At 43.5% G+C, this 15,808-nt stretch overlaps 1 protein-coding gene across 3 annotated transcripts in view; it reads right to left on the bottom strand.

Annotated features, from left to right (window-relative positions):
• The window catches only part of RSU1 (Ras suppressor protein 1), a 190,767-nt gene that overhangs the window by 41,915 nt on the left and 133,044 nt on the right, over nucleotides 1-15,808 (bottom strand). Inside the window, exon 9 of one of the 3 annotated variants that reach the window (XM_067562298.1) lies at nucleotides 5,914-6,069. The exons of the other annotated variants lie outside the window; for them this stretch is intronic. Coding sequence (XP_067418399.1) covers nucleotide 6,069 — 1 coding nt within the window. The 3' untranslated portion in view covers nucleotides 5,914-6,068. Of the gene's footprint in view, nucleotides 1-5,913; nucleotides 6,070-15,808 lie in introns of those variants that run through there. 3 annotated transcript variants of the gene reach the window in all.

Here is a 15,808-nt window from a genome sequence, read left to right on the forward strand (position 1 = left end):
TGACGAATTGTGGCTGCAGAACTTTCAAATGCGCAAAGCTACCGTCATGGAATACTGTGCAGAGCTCACCCCTACCCTGCGCTGCAGGGACACCAGAATGAGAGCTGAACTTTCGGTGGAGAAGCGCATGGCGATTGCCATGTGGAAACTGGCAACTCCAGACTGCTACTGGTTGATCACTAATCAGTTTGGAGTCAGGAAGTCCACTGTTGGCACTGGGTTATCGCAAGTGTGCAGGGCCATTAATTGCATTCTGCTACAAAGGACTGAGAGTCTTGGAAACGTTTATGAAAGAGTGGATGGCTTCGCAGTGATGGGATTCCCTTACTGTGGCAGGGTGATAGATTGCGCACAAATCCCTATTTTGGCCCTGGACCATCTTGTGATGAAGTACAATAGAAAGGCGGTACTGCTCTATGGTACTGCAGGCGCTTGTGGATCTCTGTGGGCATGTCACTGACATCAACGCAGGTTGGTCAAGGAAGGTGCATGATACACGCATCTTCAGGAACACTGGCCTGTACAGAAAGCAGCAAGCAGGACTCTCTTTCCAGACCACGATTCCAAGAGGGGATGTTGAAATGCCCATAGTGATCCTGGGAGAGGAATTGTTTTCTATGACCACCAATAAGGTGCCTGTGGCTAAGTCGCGGCAAAGTTGCCACCATCAGATTGACTTATCTGGATCGACTGAGTGGTCAGTGAAGACCCGTTCAGTCGATCCAGAAGCTGATGTACTAAAACCACCTCCTCAAGTGGCGTAGTGCTGCGTTGACAGGAACGCGATTCCCGTAGGCGCAGTGCAGTGAAGACGGGGCGCAGAAGAGAAGCACAGACGTCGATGGGAGTTACGCAAGTTCTTTGCGTAACTCCTGTTGACTGCCGCCGAATCGCTGAATAAGTATAGACCAAGCCTTTGTAAACAGTACTGTGCCATGCTATGACTGCTAGCTAGCTTGCACTGTGTATCAATGTAAGTTGCAATCACCACGTGCTAGAGTAAAAAAGATTGCTTATCCTTCAGTGTATGACTTTATTAAACAATTAATCACAACACACAAAAAGCTGGGCCGGAGGAAAGAAAGCAATGAGTGGCACTGTGGGCTATGACAGCTGGGTGTAAGTCCAGCCATCGTTTTGGAAGCTGTCTGAAGGGGTGGAGTGAACGGGTACCAAGATGGGCCGGGAGTTTAGTAGGAATGTGTGGGTGGAATTTGGAAAGGGCATGGAAAGCTGTTCTGTATGGGCTGCAAGGGAGGGCAAGCACGCATGAATTCAGTCTGCAGCATTCTGAGCAACTTTAGAAACTCTCTTTGCTCCTCCATGGTTTTTATCATGTGCTCGTACCCTGCTATCAGTCGCTCCTAGTTTTCCCTCCTCTTCTGCCTATCTATTTTTTGATTTTCAGTCACACTGTCTTCACGTCTTTCTTTTTTCTTTCCCCACACCTCAGAGGACTGGAAGAGTTCTTGGCACATCTTCGCTTTGCTCCTCCACAGGCATTTTCTTATCAGCTGCTGGCACTCAGCAGGTCCTGAGGGGTTTCCCCTCAAGGGTACATCTGCAGAAGCAAAATAAACAATGAAGAGAAGCATGATTGTCAGTGCACAGCAGCACTGATTCACTACTATAAAATACACCTCTTTCTCACTGTCTCCTGGCAGGTGCACAGCTTGGCGATGGCCCAGAGCATGGTGTGTTGCGCTCGGGGGGAGGAGGCACTCAAGCTGGGAAAAAGGTTCTGGGTGGTTATTTGGTGTATAGATGCAGGTAGATATGGACAAAATTTCAAATTTCCAGAGGCTGGGGCCATGGAAGCCAATCTCACTCCTGAGAGTAAGCAGGAATACTAAGGTGCATCTCCTCCATGCGAGCAGTTTCAAAATGGGTCCCTATGTTGCTCCCCTGTGTATCGCTTTGGTCCCTGCACAAGTAATTGCTGATTGGCGCGTGAAAGTTTGCTATAACGGGAGAAGAAACAAAGCAGCTCTGCAGAGGAATCTCCGGCAGAGGATTGGCAAGTACCTCCAGGAAAGTTTCTTAGAGATCTCTCTAGAGGATTACCGTGAAATCTCGGTGTGCATTAACACGCTTTTCTGTCACACTGCCTAGCTGCGCAGGGGAATGGGAAGCAAATGCAAACACAGCTACTGTTGTGCATTTCTATCCCTTCATCCAGCTGTATAATGCAACAAAGCAAAGGGCAGCTGTACCTTATGTAACTGAGCCATATCAGCTCAAAAAATTACTCACCAGAGCTCCCCTCTCTTGCATTCTGCATGTGAGAGCTGGAGGGCTGAGACTAGCTTGAACCCAGCAGAGTCGAGAAGAGATTCTGGCTCCCCATGTCACCAAACGACCCAGTCCCCTGCTCCACATTGTCCTCCAACTCGACCTCCTCGTTCACGACTTCTTTGTCGGGGTTGAGTCCAGTGTTCACTATCTCCAGACCTGCAGACGTTTCTATAAGTCTTGGCAGTGGAGGTGGGGTCACCCCCAAGGATGGCTTTCATCTCCTTATAGAAGCAGCAGGTCTTTGGCCGTGCACCAGAGGGATAGTTTGACACCCTAGCCTTTCGGTACTCCTGCTGCAGCTCCTTGATTTTCGCATGGCACTGCAGCATGTCCTGTTCATAGCCCTTCTCTGTCATGCCACGAGAAATATGAGTGTAGGTATCAAAGTTCCTTCGGCTGGAGCTGGGACTGCACAGCCTCCTCTCCCCAAGTGCTGATCAGATCCAGGAGCTCCGATGTGCTCTGAGTGAGAGTGTGTTTGGTGTGTGGCGCCACCATGGTCAGCTGGGAAGATGCGATGTGACTGGAACTTTAAAGGGAGAGAGACAGATGGCACCAGAGTTCAAATTGATGGCCAGAGCAGTCAGGATTGGCATTGTGGGACACCTCCTAGAGACCATTTACCATGACATAATCAAGTGCAGCGTCTACACTGATGCTTTGTCGCTAAAAGTTTGGCACAAAAAGCTCTATGCTTCTCGTCAAGGTGGTTTTATTTTATTGCAAAAATCAGGGGAGTTTGGTGCGGGGTCGGGGAGAGGAAGGATTGTAGTGTACACACCACCGTTTTGGCACAAAAAGCTGACTTTGGCTGACAAGTCTGTAGTGTAGACCAGCCCTAAAGCAAGACATTTTTAAATCAGCAGGTCCATATAAATTGCATCCAAGAGATTTAAAAGAGCTGGCTGAGGAGCTCGCCGGACTGTTAATGTTGATTTTCACTATGTCTTGGGAAACTGGGAGAGTTTCAGAAGACAGGAAGAAAGCTAATGTGCCAATATTTTAAAAGGATAAATGGGATGACCAGGGTAATTATAGGCCTGTCTGCCTGACCCTGACCCTAGGGACGATAATGGACTAGCTGATACTGGACTCAGTTAATAAAGAATTAGAGGAGCATAATGTAATCAATGAAAATCAACATAGCTTTATGGAAAATAGATCTTGTCAAACTAATGTGATATCTTTTTTAAATGAGATTATATGTTTGGTTGATAAAGATAACAGTGTTGACATAGTATAGTTAGACTTCTGTAAGGTGTTTAACTTCAATGCACAACATTTTGATTAAAAACTAGAATTATATAAATTTAACATGGCACACATTAAATGGATTAAAAACTGGCTGATGGGTCTCAAAATGTAACTGTAAGTGGGGAATCAACAATGCAATCCTGCACAGATTGGTTCTTGGCCCTGTGCTGTTTAAAATGTTTATCAATGACCTTGAAGAAAACATAAAATAATCACTGATAAAGTCTACAAAAAGACCGGGGGAATGGTAAAAAATGGAAAGGACACGTTAATGACTCAGAGTGATTTGGATCACTTGGTAAACAAGCAAACAATATGCATTTTAATACATCTAAAGGTAAATGTATACTTCTAGGAAGAAAGAATGTAGGTCACACTTTCTTTGTAAGGACTCTGTCCTGGTTAGCAATGACTCTGAAAAAGATTTTGGGAGTGGTGGCAGATAATCAGGTAAACATGAGCTACCAATGAGACTCTGTGGCCAAAAGAGCTAATATGATCTTGGGATGTATAAACATGGGCATCTTCAGTAGGAGTAGATCTGTTATTTTACCTCTAGATTTGGCACCACTGCAACTATTGCTGGAATACTGCATCCAATTCTGGTGCCCACAATACAAAAATGAGGTTGATAAATTGGAGAGGGTTCAGAGAAGAGGCACAAGAATGATTAGAGTACAAAACATGCTTTATAGTGATAGACTCAAAGAGCTCAATCCATTTAGCTTAACAAAGCAAAGGTTAAGGTGTGACTTGATTACAGTTTATATGGGGAACACATATTTAAAAATGGGCTCTTCAATCTAGCAGAAAAAGGTGTAACACAATCAAATGCCTAGATGCTAGACAAATTCAGACCAGAAACAAGGCCTAAATTTATAATAGAGAGAGTAATTAACCACTGGAACAATTTACCAAGAGTCATGGTGGATTCTCCATCACTGAATTTTTTAATCAAGATTGGATGCTATTATAAAAAATATGCTCTAGGAATTATTTTGGGGAAGTTCTATAGTCTGTATTACACAAGAGGTCAGACTAGATAATCACAATAGTCCCTACTGCCTTGGAATCTGTGAAAGACAATGAAGGCAGACAGAAAGATCTGTCACATGAAAATTGCATCTGAAGAGGACAGCAACTCAATTTGGTAACACTAAGAAAGGAACTTTTTGCTGAGCAGATAAAAACTTTTGCAGATTTCCTTCTATGAGGGATGGTGTTTATCATTGCATTTCTCTGAGAGAATGAGCCCCAAAAATTTGAAAGATTCCTTGATCGGCTGAGTTATCTAACTGGAAAATAGGATGCTTTGATTCATGACTGTCAAAGAACACATCCTCTACTTATCAGAATGGTTTAGGTAATAGCTACTGACCAGACCACTTGCTAGGGGTGAAAATGTATTTCTAAGTAGTTAAAAGGTTTACGAACAAAAGAAACGAACTTAAAAAGGTAAACTGCTTTAGGTAGAGATCAGTTTTTTTAGGTTGGATGCAGTGTAGGTCTAGTCTGCAGATCATCTTATCTCTAGAAGTGAAAATAAGCATCTGCAAATAAAATGAGAGACTCGGCTTGCCAAACCTTCCCTCTGACGTGAAAAAATATGAGAAAGGACATCTAGAGAATTAGAAAATAGGGACATATCACAGAGAGCTGATTAAAATAACTTTAATGGAAACATCACATGAGTAGATCATGAGCATCAAAGGAGCAGGAAATATATGGATGTGCCCAAAGACTGCAGCCAGAGAGCATAGGTTACATCACACAAAGTGCAGAGACCTGAATCCATTAAAGTTATCCATATAAATATAAAAAAAGCAAGATTTATGTGGAGTTTTAACTAGCAAATATTAAAAAATAAATTAAAGAGCTGTGGAAGGTTTATTAACTCTCAAGCTTTGAGGCACATAAGTCAAACTTTAATTATCAGAGGTTAGAATGAAACTTTCCCCAAGGGACAGGTTTTCCTATAACCTATTTCTTCCTTTGAAGCAGCTGGTATTGGCCACTGTCATAGACAGGACACTGGGTCAGATGGACCACTGGTCCAATCAGTATGTAGTTTTTATGTAGCTAAGTTCTTGCTCAGACCCAAACGTATTCCCTAGGATAATTTACAAGGGGTAAGAAAGAGGAATAAATGTTTTAGCCAGAAATTCCAAGTATAAAACCCAAGAAGTGAACACTTACCAGTGTTCCATTTGAGAAACTTGAAGCACTTGAGATAAAGAAAAACTATGGAAACTCACAGTGTCAGGTTTACTATGTGTGTGGAAGGATCTGATGATTGCCTTTGGACAAATCAACCTTATACCTTAGTCCATAAAGGGCTAATGGTTTGACAATATTTTAGTCTTTGTATACTTCTCTGGCTGTTTTTGCTGTCAGTGGGAAGATCCCCTCCATTCCCCCACGGAAAGAAGAAGAAACTGGCAAACTACTGTATGTTGTTAGTCCATGCAGATGGATATTCAGTTGGTGAGCAGAGCCTGTGAACTTCGTGAACTAGCAGTCCTATTGATAAAGGAAGCAAATTCATTTGAGATCTGATAAAATATGGACAGGAATAGCTGCGAATATTCCTTTCCTGACCCAGAGAAGCAGTGAAAGATAAAATATTTTATACCCAAAATTTGTACAGCAACTTTAAATATGCTTGACCTTACAAATACACAACTAGAGTGGAGGAAAAGAAAACACTTTAACTGATCAATAGCTAATAACTATAGGCAGTGATAAGAGATTTTAGCTTAAAAGAAAAATCTGAAAAATCAAGAGAAATGAAGTGACTACTAAAAAGCTACCGAGCTCCACTACATCTAAAAATTGGAGGAACTAAGCTTTTTATAGGCCACAACACATTTTACACCAATGTCCAATTTACTATCAAAATAAAATAATATTTATTTGATTTTGATATATTTATTTTAGCCAATTTTACTGAAGAATTTTTTCCATACATTAAATATTTAAATTTAACATCTGAAAAATCATTTGCTTACTACAAAAATTCCTCAAAGATAACCCTCATCCTATTAAGTGTAATAAACACTTCAATGTCTATGATACTGAACAAAAATGTATTCCTAAGTGTATCTGCAGAACTTCATCTTCAGCCTCAAACCTAACAATCCACTTAACTCGGACATGGTAGCAAACAATCCAGAGCTCACCATCTCTTATTGCTTAATAGTAGTTTATTTACACAAATACATTGTACCTTAGTGCTTCCATTTATTTATTTTGGAGACTTTGCATCTAGAGATTATTCTTAGCAATATCAAGTACAAATTTACTGTATTTGAATGGAAAATTCCAAATGCTCATTCTTCAAGACTGTATTTTATACCTTACTTGAGCATAAGCAGATAAATTCTCAGTGTCACTATTGCTGAGTTTTCTGCTATTTTTATTTTTCACTGACAGAATATTCAAAGCTGACAAATGTTGTAGAACAGACATCATTATTAAAAGCTTCAATTTACAGCAAATAGTGACAGTTTGCTTTTGCTGCTCATAAACCAAAATCTAGGAGGTGTAAATACACAGGGAAGATGGCAGCATAACACTTCAATAGTTCTTTAAGCAGTTATACTAAGTAATGTTGATAAAGAATAACACACACTCTCTCATGTGTATCCAACAACATAACAGCTTATTCTTATCCCAGATCTTTTAAAATATAGTTTATATAAAACACAACAAACAAACAAAAACAGCCACACACTCCAACAGCTACCATAAGCCTAAGTAAATGGAAACAAAAAGGATACAAGATGTGTACTAGAGATAAAATTGACATTTAATTTGATGTAGCTCTTTGAATTTTTGCATCTGTCGCAGAACACCAGTACTCATTTTATTCACCCAGTCGTGTTGCTATATATGTAATATGATTTATTTGTTTCTACCTTCTCTCTAGGTATTCTTTAGTCATTACAAATATTATTCATCCCCCCAAACAAATATAAAAATAAACGCAGCATTGAGGAGGATGTCTCCTGGAGGAGAGTATAAAATAAGGGACAATGACATCGCCACTTTACATCTCCTCTCCCACTTGTATTGAAGGAACAAGATCACTTGGAAGACAAAAACATTTGAACTGGGGGAAGTGGAAAAGCTTTCCAGTTAGCACAGATACTGTAGGTTTCTGGATAAGAGAAATCTTATTACTTCAAATCTGATTTAGCCTGATAAAGTTTAAGAATTAGACTGTACCCTTTGACAGTATGACGAACTAATTAATGAGCTTACTCTGAGTAAGGGATCTTGAGCCGTGTAAGGCGCACATTTCTGGGATGCAAGGCTGGGGGAATGTGTAGGTATCTTCCTGTATACAGTTCATGAGTGGCTGTGAGGGCCTTCGTGTAACTTTGGTGTGCCTTCACATGTTAGTGGCTGCGTGAGAGCAAAGCCTGAAGGGACTGCTTGTCACCAGCAGAGCAGTGCGAGAGGTACCCTGGGCCAGAGAGTTAAGGGAGCACAGCAATTCCACAGTTCAGGTTGCACCTTGGGGCTTGTCACATTGGTATTAAATTAAAGAGAGACACGAGAGGGTGGAATGGATGTTAAAGAAAAACAAGTGGTCAAATACGATTGGCAGCAAAGGTGCAAAACAAAACAAAAAAACCCCACAAAACAGAAAGATTTCGTCATAGGAAGATAGGCAAAGAAAGTTTTCCTTTCAGAAAGTGCAGCTGGTCAGTGACAGATGAGTGCTACACCCAGAAAAGTTGATTCTGGCATCAATAAGTGTCAGGATCAATAGGGGGTAGGTTGAATGATCTGGCTCAAGTTTAGATTACCAAGGGTTTTGTCTACACAAGGAAATTAGAGCCGAATAAACGAGAACGTGAATTTATAGTGCACTAGTTACTGCACATGGACTCCCTGCAGGGCAGCACCAGCCTCTTCCCAGTGGGGTGGCTGAGGTGAGCAAGACAGAAAATTGAGGGGGGGGAGAGGGGGAAGGGGCTGCAATATACATCTCGTGGGCACACACAGGGAAGCCATGAGGCTCCACTGCTCCCACGCAGGGCCTGGGAGGAGCATGAGGGCTCTGGCCCCTCATTGCCTCTTCATGAGAATGGCCACGGTGCTGCCCTGGGCTCCAGACTTGTGGCTTGAGGTCAGCCCCACACATTGCCTCATGGCACAGTTTGGCTCAGCGCCTGGTGAGCCCACAACTAGCAGCCCTCAGACAGCCACAGTGGCGGGACTTGACCCCTTGTGGCGTCTGCTGGCCCCTTCCTGCCCTGCTTACAGCAGCAAAGTCCCCAACGCTCCCAACTTGGCCACAGCCTCTCCATCCCTAAGCCACCCCCACTCTGGGGTCACCTCCTCACCTGGTGCCTGCCCGTTTGGGACTCCTCCCCCACCACACTCCCACTGTTCAGGGCTCTCTGCCCCTCGCCCGTGCTCCCCTAACCATGCCCCCCCTTCCTGTCAATGAGCCCACTCTCCCCATACATGTTCCCTCTCCACTGTGCGATACACCCTCCCGTATGCATGCTACCTCCTTCCTCCTCACCTTTACGTCTCCCTTCCCCCATTCTGTGACCCCCCCCTTCCCTTACCAAGCCCATGACCCCTCTCTATGCTCCTCCTTCCCCCGTCAGTGATCCCCCTCCCTTATGCATTTGCCTCCCATCTCTTTCCCTGCATGCTCTCCCTCCATCTGTTATTTCCATGCCCCCATCCCTTCCCCGTGCTCGATATGCCACCCTTGTTTCTGCGCTGCTGCTGGAGATGGCACTTCCTTCAGAGCTGGGCTCCTGGCCAGCAGCCACTGCTCTCTTTGCTCTGCCTTTGCAGCTGGGTGGCCGGAGAGAGGCAGCTGCTGACGGGGCACCCAGCTCTGAAGGTAGCATCACGGCTGGCAGCAGTGCACAGTAAGGATGGCAGTGCCATACCATACCACTCTTACTTCTGCATAACCGTTGACCTTTGCACTAGGAGGAGTGGCTACAGGGAGGGCCAAAACAAATGTTGGAGTGGCAATAGCCCCCAAACTACCCCCCTCCCCCACCACACCACGCTGACTCCATAATTGTGGAGTAAGAATGTCCTCACAGGAAGTTAGCACAGAGTGTTTAGTATGCACTAGCTATTCCCGGCTTTTTCCCATGTATAGACAAGCCCTAAATAAAAAAAACCCCAAAGACCCTAAAACTGAAACGTTTTCACATTTTGGTCAAAAAATCAAAATATTTTGATTTGAAAACGCCACTGACCTGCCTCATGCTCCCTTCTCTAATATGACTTGGGTTCTCCACTTGGAACATCTTCATGTTGGCTCAGCAAGGGGGGAGGCCATGTGCATCAGGGAATCCAGTCTACAGAGAAGAATGGAGGCATGCGGCACATGACCCATAACTCCCATGAGACACTAAGGCAACATTTCCTAACCAAATATCTGAGTGTTAGCTGAAAGTTTTCAATTTTACACCAAAAAGTCAAAATTTTCTGTGGAAAAATCCCTCTTTTTCCAACCATTTCTAACAATAATATTTTAAACTGCATTCATATGAATAATTTAAAATGTCTTCAAGGTTAAAGTGTCATGGATAGAACTCAGGAACATCTAGTATTTATTAGTAACCATGGGATTTTTAAAGTATATATATATATAATGGGAGAGAGTGCGCGCTAGCCTTTTTGGGAGAATAAGAGTGGAGAAGGTTTTTTTCTTTTCTTGTTGAAGAACAGCAAAGTCTGGGCCTAGACTAGAAGAGCTAAATAAGGAATAGTATTTATATTTCAAATGTTATTTTATTTCCTAATATAATCAACAAGAAACCATTTTTTGGCAACTCGGCCTGTTGTTCATCTCTTCTCTACCCCCTCCACCAATATTATGCTATATCATATCTACAAGAAAACAAGAATTAAAAAGATTTGTCTGTTATTCTGGGATATGCAAGGATCAATTTCAGACTTTCCCCATCAGTTTCATATTTCCTCAGCCATATGCACCAATGTAACCATCCTATTAAAAAAAAAAAAAAAAAAAAGCGCAGTAAGATGAATTGGAAAGGGGGAAGAAAAACTGACCACCACCAACGGAATTACTGACATAGTTTGACTTATAGTACATCACTCCTTTCTCTCTTCCTCCTCATCCAGCAACAAATTACATCATGCACATGTTGCCAGGCAACAACAAAGAGGTGGAGTCACCTCTGCAGAATCACTTCTTAGGTAGGTCTACACTGCAATAAAAGACTTGCATCCTGGCCGCAGCTGGCCCAGGTCAGCTGACTCAAACATCTACACTACTATTTTTAGCTCCACAGGCTGAGCTCTGCCAGCCTGAGTCAGCTGACCTGGGTTCCGAGACTCAGTGCCGTGGGTTTTTAATCACAGTGTAGACATACCCTTTAAGCACACATCTGCCAAAGAAGCATGAGAAAGCAAGCAAGCTGATTCAATTTGTAGCATGAGAGGGCAGTATGATAAGACTGCCAAGTAACTGCATTACAGAGATCTTCAACTACGGTTTCAGACTCCCTAGAACAGACACTTTCGAACAGACTGACACAATTCACCCCATGTACACCCTTATGGTGTGACTGTGTAATATTCATGCACCCTTATAGTGTAACTGTGTATTGTTTAATGCAAAGTGTGTCATGTAAGGTGTTTTTGGAATGCTCCTGACATACTGAACATTACTGTAATGATAGTGTGCTTCTTGCAATGTCACATGCATGTTTGTGAAGCTCTGCTATGAAATGTGTGTCTCAAATGTGTCTCACATTGTTTGGAGCAGCTCCAGGCAAACACTGGAAGCAGAGGAAGAGTTCACGCCTCACAAAGGCATGCATAAAACAGTCTAGCTTTTCCAGGAACAACGTACTGGCCTGAGGATCTGATAAGGTGATGCTTTTTTGACTCAAATGGAGAAAACTGTGCCGGACATTGCTGATCACCTCACTGCAGGGTGAGGTGAGGAGAATCAAATGAGCGTCAGCAGAGTGCAATGTAAATCAACATAATTGGCCTCCAGGAGATATCCCATAATGCTCTGTTGTGACCGCTCTGGGCATTTGCACTCTGCTGCACCACGGTCATGTGTACAGGAAGCAGACCCTCCCCTGAAGCCTCGGGAAATTATGAATTTCTATTTCCTGTTTGTTCAGCGTGGAGAGAGCTTTGTAGCTGAACTGCTCATGGCAACTGCACATCCCAAATGCGCTCCAGCATGGAGTCAACCTGAGGTCTTGGATGTCATTAACCTGTGGGGCAAAGAGTCTGTTCTGGCTCAGCTCTGAGCCAGCAAAAGAAATTTAGATATCTACGAGAAGATATTGCATGGTCTGGTGGAGAAGGGCTGGAACAGGGACACGCAGCAGTGCTGCATTAAAATCAAAGAGCTGAGGCAGGCATATCAGAAAACTAGGGAGGCAAACAGTCATTCCAGCTCGTCACCAAAGACATGCCGCTTTTATGAGGAGCTACAAGCAATTCTCGGCGGTGCCCCATCACTGTGCCACTAAGCAGCATTGATACCTCTGAGGAATCCCAGGCCAGGATGAATGAGGAGAATTCTGTGGACAAAGAGCAGAAGAACAAGGGGCAGGAGAGCGGGATATCCATTCTTCCTGAGAGCCAGGACCTGTTTGTTACCCCACAGCAGCGGAGCCGGACACAGGACAGCATTACTGACCGAGATGCCGGGGAAGGCACATATGGCGAGTGTGTGGGGCAAATCGCATTCTGTGGTCATGTCCCCAGTTCAGCTTCTTATTTCTGGGAGAAAAGGAACTTGTGTTTTTGTGGGGATGGGCTTCCTGGGTGTTGGTCCACTGAAGCAGAGGACCGGAACAGACTATTTATGTGCCCAGGGATGCTCTGAAAATCCTCTGTGGATATCTCCAGGAAACTTGCATGTAGGTACTCTGCAATCCTTTGCAGAAGGTTTCTGGGGAGGGCAGCCTTATTCCTTTCATCATGGTAGGACACTTTTCTGCACATTCTGCACTTGCTGAACATATTATTGAAACACTCCTTCTCACTGTCCAGATGCCTGGTGTAGGGCTTTGTTAGACAGGGGAGCAAGGGGTAAGCAGGATTTCCCCAATATCACTATTGGCATTTCAGCCTTGCCAATATTTATTTTTTGGTCAAAGAAGAAAGTGCCCGCCTGCATCTTTTTTAACAGACCTGAGTTCCTAAAGATGCGCATGTCATGCACCTTTCTAGACCACCCCACACTGATGTCAGTGAAACATCCCCTGTGATCCACAAGAGCCTGCAATACCATTGAGAAGTATCCCTTTCAGTTTATGTACTCTATGGCAAGGTGGTCTGGGGCTAAGATAGAAATGTGCGTGCCATCTATCGCCCCACCACAGTTTGGGAACCCCATTGCGGCAAACCCGTCCACTATGTCTTGCATGTTTCGCAAAGTCACTACCCTTCTTAGCAGAAGTCTATTAATGGCCTGGCACACTGGCATCACAGCAATTCACACGGTGGATTTACCGACTCCGAATTGATTCCCAACTGACCGGTAGCAGTCTGGGGTTGCTAGCTTCCACAGCTACTCACTTCTCCAGTCAGAGCAGGTCTCAAGAGAGTATTCATGCGCCTCAAGGCTGGGGACAGCTCTGAGTCAAGTTCATTGAAAGCAGCCTTTTGCATATGAAAGTTCTGCAGCCACTGATCATCATCCCACACCTTCATAACGATGCGATCCCACCAGTCTGTGCTTGTTTCCGAGGATCAGAACCGGTGCTCCACTGACTGCAAATGGGAATTGTTTCGCTCTATGCTTGTAGCAGGGTGGCTTCAATAACATCGCAATTTTCTGCACTGTGGCTCCTGTCTCAGTCTTGAAAATTCTGCAGGATAAGTTGTGAGGTGTTTGTGATGCTCACAATGATAGTGCACAGCTAAGCAGGCTCCACGCTTCTCCAGCAATGGCGTGCGTGTGGCAGAAATGAGTTTGGAAAAATGGCACAAAAAAACGTTCGTCTCTTTGTTTTGGACAAGGGGGTGAGGTGAAGGAGCACGTGACATCATGGGAGGAAGACAACCTTCCCACAAGGCACTGCGGGTAGTTGCACTGTGGGATAGCTACCCATGGTGCACTGCTTGGATTATCGATGCAAGCATATCGGGTGGGGATTCAACCCCCCAACTCAATGCGTGTGGTGTGATCACACGCCTCCGACTTCGTAAATACGGCGGGTGAAAGTTGACAAATTAAATCGACTGCACTCCGCAGTGGAGACATACCCTAAGTCACGGACCGCTTGCTTGCAGGTGGCTGTGCATGGGCTGACCCAGTGTGGGGGTTGCAGGGCAAGTGCAAGACGGGCTCCAGGAGTGGGGGGATTCGAATGACACAGCAGTATACCAGTCCAGATTGCAGAGGGGAACATCACAATGTCATATGACATATTCTGGTGAAGGCAGCCACTGTCCAGTCCTGCTGTAGTTTTCTTTATGCTGTCTAATCCAATGAGAGGTAGAGGTCTTGGAAGCATTCTCAAACATCCACTGGTCTCAGACAAGGTTTGAACGTCCTTGCTCTATCTTAACAACAATGTAAAACTTTAACATTGAGCAAACGTAACTGCTTTTCACTGGAGGAGCCTGGATTATAATTCATTATTCATAGCACAATAGCATCCCGAAATAAGAATCAGGGCCCCACTGAACTAGCACAGTACTGAACAATGGCACAGAAGACAGTTGCTCCCCCAGAGAGCTTATAGTCTAGGTATGTAACATGAATGCAGGGGAGGTGTTAAACTTGGTTCAAAGTCTAGTGGTAAATAAATTCTTTCCTCAGGAAACTGAAACTGGAGCAAATTGTGCCCAAATCCTGCCACTTCTTCCTCCACAACATTTCTAAAATCTGGCCTTTCCTCCATCCAAACAGCAAAACCCCTCATCTGGCCTTTATCTCCTGCCTTGATTACAGCAACTCCTCTTTTACAAACATATCACTCCCCTCCAGTCCACACAAAAGACAGCTGCTAAGATCATTTTCCTTGCCCCCTGACCTGAGTAGGTCACTTCCATTAGCTATTCTTCCTCCACTGCTTTAAGATCAAATTTCTAGTCATCTCCTCCCATGTCCTATATAACTCTACCCCTGTCTATTTACCCAACCTTCTCTCTTCACAGTGCCCTTTACTGTCTATTCCATCAACAGCCGCAGCTGTATTGTCCCATTTACCCATTGCTTATAGGGCAGTCTCTGTACTTACTGGTTGGTGTATACATGGCCTTTTCCTCAGCTAGTATGTGAGGCTATTACCCTTTGATCATTTAAAGATTAACTTATTCTGTGAAGTTTATATGAAGTTACCCAGATAACAATCACTAGGTAGGAAGACAATTGGGAATTTGCCATTCAGACTGACTTCTTGGGAATAGGAACTTTCTCTTAACTTTGGAGACCACCTAGCAAACTATAGATACTACCAAAATCTAAATAATAAATAATCAAAACAGCAATAAAAACAACAATGTATTCTGGCATTGTTGTATTTAAAGATTTCATGTTCCAAAAGGTTCAGCCAATTAATGGAAAAATCAATGTAGCCAGTAATTGCTTTTAGAGTTGGTTGGTTCACCCCCTTTTAAAATTATGGTTATATTCCCACCGACTGAGTAAAAAGCCGTGTGACAAGGCTCATTTGCATGAGCTTAGAACACACAAGCACAAACTAAAATGATCTGCATGACATGTTATAGTCTGATTTGTAAGGGCTACATCATGGCTTTTTAAACTGCTATGCCATTGTCAAAAATGAGCCCATTTTGCAATGCACTGAAAAAGCAGGTTGTTTTGGGGTTGGTTATTTTTAAACAAATAAAACTATCTTTTTAGTAAAAACACCTTCTGAATTTCTTGCATCATTTAGTCAACAAAATTAGCAATCAGTAGAAATCAAAAAGCGAGACGGATGGTTTAGTTACTCTCAGTAACACATTTCAGAGGTCTGTAACAAATAGCAAGCATCAAACAAATAAATAATATTCAAAGTCTAAAAGCCTACTTCCCTTACAGTGTGAAAATATTTAAATATTACATAGCTGCACTCTCCAAACTGGCTCTCCTTTAATTCCTCAGAGATTTTTCTGTCAGTATAACAAGCTAAAAACGAAATATGAATGACAAGTGCACAGACTTAGCTGATTGAGAACACAGAATCCACCAGTAACCATATTAATCTCTTCTCTCAAACAGGATGTGTGACTTCCAGGCAGAAATATTGATCTTGACTTAGTC

The sequence above is a fragment of the Emydura macquarii genome, unplaced genomic scaffold, assembly GCF_026122565.2.
Source record: "Emydura macquarii macquarii isolate MOO-44397 ecotype Brisbane River unplaced genomic scaffold, CSIRO-AGI_Emac_v2 contig_2422, whole genome shotgun sequence".
Classification (NCBI taxonomy): domain Eukaryota; kingdom Metazoa; phylum Chordata; order Testudines; family Chelidae; genus Emydura; species Emydura macquarii.